General features: G+C 34.8%; 1 protein-coding gene across 5 annotated transcripts in view; it reads right to left on the bottom strand.

Moving 5' to 3' along the window:
• The window catches only part of DENR (density regulated re-initiation and release factor), a 150,305-nt gene that overhangs the window by 27,875 nt on the left and 114,930 nt on the right, over positions 1-7,500 (bottom strand). Inside the window, exons 1-4 of one of the 5 annotated variants that reach the window (XM_053701769.1) lie at positions 7,362-7,500; positions 6,690-6,810; positions 3,547-3,566; positions 3,003-3,087 (exon numbers count right to left, since the gene is read on the bottom strand). The exon at positions 7,362-7,500 is cut by the window's right edge and continues 9 nt beyond it. In XM_053701769.1, coding sequence (XP_053557744.1) covers positions 3,003-3,087; positions 3,547-3,566; positions 6,690-6,810; positions 7,362-7,406 — 271 coding nt within the window. In that variant the 5' untranslated portion in view covers positions 7,407-7,500. Of the gene's footprint in view, positions 1-3,002; positions 3,088-3,546; positions 3,567-6,689; positions 6,813-7,242 lie in introns of all 5 variants that reach the window. The other 4 variants (XM_053701771.1, XM_053701770.1, XM_053701774.1 and 1 more) reach the window with 4 other exon arrangements.

Genomic DNA, 7,500 nt, shown 5'->3' with positions numbered 1-7,500 from the left:
ATTCCTTTAACAATTATTTTGTCGGATGCTCCACCACCCTGATTGACAAACTAATAAATGGCACGCATCCTGAAGCTACAAATGTGGATCAGGCCCCACTAAATCAGCAAAGACCCAATATAGAGAAGTTCAATTTTAGACCTGTACCCATCAATGTCATTAAGAAACACCTTAATAACCTAAAAATGAAAAACCAGTCTGGACCTGATCAAATCCCAGCAATGCTGTTGAAGCTTAGTGCGCCAGCAATTGCTAAACCTGTCACAACCCTAATTAACGAATCCTTGGTGTCTGGATACATACCCAAACTCTGGAAGACTGCAAGAGTAGTGTCTATCCATAAAAGTGGGGAGATAACCTTGGTTTCCAACTATCGCACCAATATCATTGCTACCAGTATTGTCAAATCTTAGAAAAATGCATCCATACGCAATTATGTGAATATTACCAACAATCTAACTATCTGACCCCTGATCAATCAGGTTTTCGTACAAATCACTCCACTACAACTCCCTCCTAAAAGTTTGCAACGACATCCAAACTGGAATGGAACAAGGAGACCTAACTGGAGCTATTTTCCTTGATTTTGCAAAGGCCTTTGACACAGTAGACCACGACATACTACTGCTCAAAATAAAAAAACTCAGCTATTGGTGATCGTCCGCTAACCTGGTTTGGATCATATGTATCAGATCGATCACAATATGTCTCCATTTCTGACAGCGACTCCCTCCCTCTCCCAGTCACGTGTGGTGTTCCCCAAGGTTCCATTCTTGGCCCCCTGCTATTCACATTATTTATAAATGATCTGCCTAATGTCTGCAAATCCTCAACTGTACACATGTACGCAGACGACACGGTTATCTATGCAAACAAAACTGATCTGCCGCAGCTTGAAGCAGTGCTCCAAGACCAGTTCACAGAGGTAGAAAAGTGGATCTCAAAAAACAAACTCTTCCTAAACACTGACAAAACTGTTACAATGATCTTTGGAACAGGACCTAAACTACACAAACTACAAAATTCTCATCTATGCATCAAAACAAAATCAAAGTGCACACTGACCTCAGTCCACTCTTTTAAATGTATGTTGTTAGACCCCAATCTATCTTTTGGCCTCCATATAGAAAAACTGGCATCAAAACTTTATCCAAAAATAGGTGCCCTGTACAGAAACAAATCCTGCCTCAGCCCTACTGTAAAGGAAAAGATTGTACAGCAAATGCTGATGCCAATCGTGGATTATGGGGATGTAGTATATGCACCTGCACCGCAAACTCACCTTAATAAACTTAATACATTGTAATAACTTGTTCTGCCGCTTTGTGCTACAATGTAACTACAGGACCCACCATTGTGACATGCTAAAAGAACTAAACTGGCTGTCACTGGAATCCAAACGCACCTTCCATCTTTCCTGCCTTGTGTTTACAAGCATTTCAGGGAAGCTCCCACCCTACCTGAGCAGAATGCACTCACCGGTTATTCCCACCTCCTATAACCTCCGATCCAGTACCAGCACATTATTTAGCTTGCCTTAATACAAAAAGAAAGCAGCTCGATCCTCCTTTTCCTACAGAGCACCACAATTATGGAACGACTTCCCGCACACTTTCAAGCCTTCCCCATGCCTAATATCCTTTAAGAGATCCCTCTCTACATATCTCAAAACAGAATGCACCTGTCATTGTTGATTATATATTTCCTACCTGTTCTATGTTAAATTTTTGTGCATAAATTGTGTATTATTATTGTTTTTGTATTTTATTGTACCCATTGTATCAATGCAATGTTTTGTATACCCAGGACATACTTGAAAACGAGAGAAATCTCAATGTATCTTTCCTGGTAAAATATTTTATAAATAAAATAAATATCTTGACCTACAAGAAAATATGGCTGGAATTTATTAAGTACATGGGGAAGATGTTTTGTTAAACATATCACAGATAGTTTCATTGTCTGAGGGGAGCGGGAAGCAGTGGGGTAGTTTTTTCTTTTTGTTGTTTTTTTTTTAGGTTGGGGGGGGGGGGAAGAGGGGTCGGTAGTGGACAAGTTGTTTATATAGGATCTGTATCCATTTAGAACAATAAACTAATAATGCAAGGCTATTTAGTGGTCTGATTAGAGGACGGAAAGAAAAGGGATGGAGGAAGAGAGTGAAGTGGAAAGAAGGGGGAATACTTAGATATTATAAGTCTGTGATAGTTAATTGATGGCTGTAATAATATCTTATACTACATTTCTTGTTCACTTTTCTACTCTGTTGTATATTTCATACGGTTCTTTCAATAAAAAAAATTAAAAAAATGCAAGTCTGTCAAAAGAACTTAAAAGGGACATGAAACCCAATTTTTTTCTTTCCTGATTTAGGAAGAGCATGTAATTTTAAACAACTTTCTAATTTACTTCTAGTATCTAATTTGCTTCATTCTCTTGATATTCTTTGCTGAAATGCATATCTAGATATGCTCAGTACCTGCTGATTGGAAGATGCACATAGATGCCTCGTGTGATTGGCTCACCCATGTGCATTGCTATTTCTTCAACAAAGGATATCTAAAGAGCAAAGCAAATTAGATAAAAGAAATATATTGGAATGTTATTTCAAATTGTATTCTCTACCTGAATCATGAAAGACATTTTTTGTGTTTGGTGTCCCTTTAAATAAGGGGACAGTCTGCAGAGGCTACTGAGCATGTGCACAAGTTTAGAGTATAGGTACAGTATACTAGTCTGAGTGGCTGATGGCTGTCACATGACAAAGGGGGCAAGCAAAAGGAGGGGGGAATACATTTGTCACAAAAAAATAATAAAAAAACAAATCTTTTTATTATGCACTTGTTAATTGTGTAATTCTAGTGTCATTAATGGTCCTTTAATTTAATGAAACAGGTTTTATAGAACTTAGAAATAATGTATGTACAAATTCTCAAAAATGAACTGTAATGCTCCTAAAAACAAATTATTGCTATTACTAATATTACGTGTAAGAAACTTACCCAGTGTAAGCTTTGAAAATTCGTTAGGGAAATTTTTTTCTAGCCACTGCCTGCACTTTGTGACATCAGGCATATATTCACAGTACTGTGTAAAAAATATTTGTGATTATTGGAAGGAAAGTAAAAAAAACAAGACCCGTATAAAATCATGCACAGTAATTAGATTTGCAAAAGGAAGCATTACTTATTGTTATAAATCCAGATATTGTCTAAAGAGGAGGAAGAATCCAGCGACATATGTGCCCAACACTTATATATATATTTTTTTTTATACCCCAGTTACATCTCTTGAATTCTAAAATGAAAAATATGGATTTTACAAAGCGTCATTTTCAAGACCACACTAGTCAATTTTTTATTTTACAATTCTCTCTGATCTTAACTGCGATCCATCAAAAATAATAATAATATTTTTATATATTGTTATACCACATGAGGTGTTTATAACATTCAGTTAGCTTAAGCTTACAGACCACGTACAAATGGAATATAAACAATATATGTGGTAAGTTCAGAATTCCAGCACGTAAACTACAGTACTTACCTCTACTGGCAGTGAACACACTGTAAGGAAAGAGAAAACGGACAGGTGAGATGTGCATGTAGCTGCTGTAGAATTTTTTTTCTCAATGACAGTCCTTGTGACCCCTAACAGGACAGATTTTCATGATATCTGAAGGAGAGCACAGGTGAAATAATTGGTAAATCTGGCCTGTTAGGGGTCCTAAATTGGGATTAGGAAACACTGCTGTAGATAATGGATATTTATTTAAAAAACAAACACACACACACAGTATTGAAATGACAAATTTCAGTAAACATACCCAAAACAGTTATACAACGTTCTTGTTAATAAACATCAGCAACTTCTGTAAAGCCCTCACATTTCGAACTACAAAATTACCCATATATATTTAATACTCAGTATGTTATTTCAGGTTTCATCTATATCAGAGGTCTTTGCAACTCTCTTGTTTCAACAGAATTCAGAAAAACAGACAATAGCTGCCTGCTCCTTCTCTTTGACATTTTTCAACTTACTATAAAACCCTAAAATTATATTTGATCTTGTTTTTAGCTTAAAGGGACATGAAACCCACATTTTTTCTTTCGAGATTCAGATAGAAAATACAATTTTAAACAACTTTCTGATTTACTTCTAGTCTAATTTGTTTAATTCTCTTGGTATCATTTGTTGAAGGAGCAGCAATGCACTAATGGTTTCTACCTGAGCACATTGGTGAGCCAATCACAATCGAGAGAGATAGATATATACAGCCACCAATCGACAGCTAGAACCTAGGTTCTCTGCTGCTTCTGAGCTTGCCTAGATAAACCTTTCATCAAAGGATAACAAGAGAAGGAATCAAATGAAATTATAGAAGTAAATTGGAAATTTGTTTAAAATTGTATGTTCTATCTGAATCATGAAAGAAAAAATTTGGGTTTCATGTCCCTTTAAATGAACAGTAAGCACCTTGAGATTTTTATATAAAACATTTCGTTATGCGTAATTAAAACTACTTTGCAATATACGTCCATTTTTTATTTTGCCCCCTTTTCACCTAATTTAGCGCTGAAAAATAAGAATTGTATCATTCTTAAGAGCTGGAACTGGCTAACTAATAACTGCAAAACAATGCATTTGATACTAACATTATGACCATGACTATCATTGTTGTCTGTGGACTGAAGCCCATCCAAATAAGACAAAGGGTGGATAGAGATTGGTTATTGAAAATCAATTGCAGTAAAATGTATGCCAATTTAGTATAAAAATGTTTAGACTTGGCTTTTTATGTTATTCTATATTATTAAAAAAAAAATAAGCATAGCAAAACTATACCATTGTTAAAAAAGCATTCTCTGATGAGCAATATAATGGGATCATCTACAAAACATTTATGCAAAGAAAATTCTAGTGTACAGTGTCCCTTTCACATTGAGTGGACGAGTAACTTAATCCCTGACTAGTAACCTATGGTGATATTTTCAATTCTGAGAATATATATATATATATATATATATATATATATATATTTGTTTTTTAATTTACCCATTGTTAGACCCATTAACTCACCGTTTCTTTAAAGGGCCACTAAACCCAAAATCTTTCTTTCATGATTCAGATAGAACATACAAATTTAAACAACATTACAATTTACTTCTATTATTTATTTTGCTTCATTTTTTAAGATATCCTTATTTGAAGAAAAAGCAATGCACATGGGTGAGCCAATCACATGAGGCTTCTATGTGCAGCAACCAATCAACAGCTACTGAGCATATCTAGATATGATTTTTCAGCAAACAATATCAAGAGAATAAAACAAATTAGATAATAGAAGTACATTAGAAATATGTTTAAAAATGCATTATCTTTCTAAATCATGAAAGAAAAAATGTGGGTATCATGGCCCTTTAAGTGCCTGGGTGCTCAGTTATTGTCATCATTACTGTAAGATGTGGGCACTCACAGGTCTTAAAGCATAAAAGACGATATCTCTATTTCTTCATTTAAAAAGCCAATGCTTTGGCTTAAAGGGACAGTCAACACCAGAATTGTTGTTGTTTAAGAAAGAAAGCTAATCCCTTTATTACCCATTCCCCAGTTTTGCATAACCAACACTGTTAAAATAATACACGGTTTACCTCTGTAATTACCTTATATCTAAGCTTCTGCTGACTGCCCCTTATTTCAGTTCTCACTCCTAGGTCACTTCACGTGCATGAGCTCAATGTTATCTATATGAACCACATGAACTAATGGCTCTAGTGGTCAAAATGCATTCAGATTAGAGGCAGTCTTCAAGGTCTAAGAAATTAGCATATGAACCTCCTAAATTTAGCTTTCAATTAAGAATGCCAAGAGAACAAAGCAAAATTGGTGATAAAAGTAAATTGGGAAGTTGTTTAAAATTACATGCCCTATTTAAATCATGAAAGGTTTTTTTTTGGACTTGACTGTCCCTTTAAATCTGAAGCCTTTGGCAAGACCAAAATATGATCTTAAAAATAGTAAAAAAATAAAAGAAAAAGAAAACAACATACTATTTTTTGAGTGTGTGAATTGGTTTTGACAAAGCCAAAAAAATAAAGTAAAGTAATCTTGACACTTACAATATACTTCGACTTAGCTAACAAACTAGGCACAGTTCAGGAACATAGCATCCAATTTTTATTATTCAGAAAAAAACAGGGAAACACAAAAGTTCAGAAGTTAACATTTATCCATTGGGTTAAATAATAATAATAATAATAATAATAATAATAATAATAAAAAGTTGTTGTTTTTTTATGTGGTTTATTCACAACAAAAGAGAAACGAGTTGCCTAAAAGCTTTGTGCAGGTTTCTCTCAATGTGTCAAGCTTTTATACTGGAACAACTGGGCTTTTTATTCACATATATTTTAACCCCAAAATGAACTATAGTTGATAAATCGCTGAATCGTACGCTAAGGTTTCAAATATTGTAAATCTTGTTTAGATTATTTTATGTAGATTGCCATGTAATTGAAACAGAATAACATATTCATAGAGATTTATGATGCATATGTCTCTAAAAGCTTATTTTCTCCAGGACCAAAAAGGCACATGTGAAATATTTGCAGCTGTCTAAATTTAGTTTACTTTCTAACAGGGAGTATTGAGAGACATATTTCTATTGGGTAAAATATAGTACTTACCTCCACAGTATAGCACTTTAAGAGGGTAATCTCCATCCATCTTGTGGATTTTTAAATCTCCTTTACAATCTGATGGTATTGGATCAACATACTCTGTAACTGTACAGGCCATCTCTGAGAGCTAAAGTAATAAAAAAATAAACCATTTTCAAAATAAGGTTGACACAAATATTTGAATGACAAATGTACACATTTCTTGCTGCATTACATAATTGTGCAACAGTACAAATCTACATATTTTCTAATAAACGCAATGTTATGCAAATAAATACATATATTTATCAATCATTTAAAATGCACCTATGGGATTATCTTACAAAATGAGCTCAGTGCAGAGAATACACCAATATATTTTGCTAGGCATAATCAAGTTCTCAGAGCGTAAAGTAAATCTGTCTTGAAGCACTCGGATTTTCTGTGATACAAATAGCAGTGCAAAATGTGTCTAATTACAGACTAACGTGCTGTGCAATTCACATAGTCTAAAATTGACTTAAAGGGACATAAAACTAGTTGGGGTAGAGGCAACATATATGTACTTCAAATACTTAACCTGCAAATTTGTACTACTACTGCAGTCCCTCAACGTTAACCCTTTCTTTACAGTTTAGGAATTGTACAAGTCCAACACACCCCACACACACTTCCTTCTATGGCTGCATATATATCTACCTTTCCTTTGGTAGAATGCAGCCGTGGGCGCACTCGTATGCGCATTAGCAGGGGATGACGTCATCGAGACGCGCGAGTCACGTGGGACATATGTGCACTGCTTGAAGCTTCCGCAACAGATGGCTGAACTGAGCATGTG

Source organism: Bombina bombina, chromosome 2, assembly GCF_027579735.1.
Source record: "Bombina bombina isolate aBomBom1 chromosome 2, aBomBom1.pri, whole genome shotgun sequence".
NCBI lineage: Eukaryota > Metazoa > Chordata > Amphibia > Anura > Bombinatoridae > Bombina > Bombina bombina.
The sequence above is the reverse complement of the archived record's forward strand: the minus strand, read 5'-3'. Positions and strand labels throughout refer to the sequence as shown.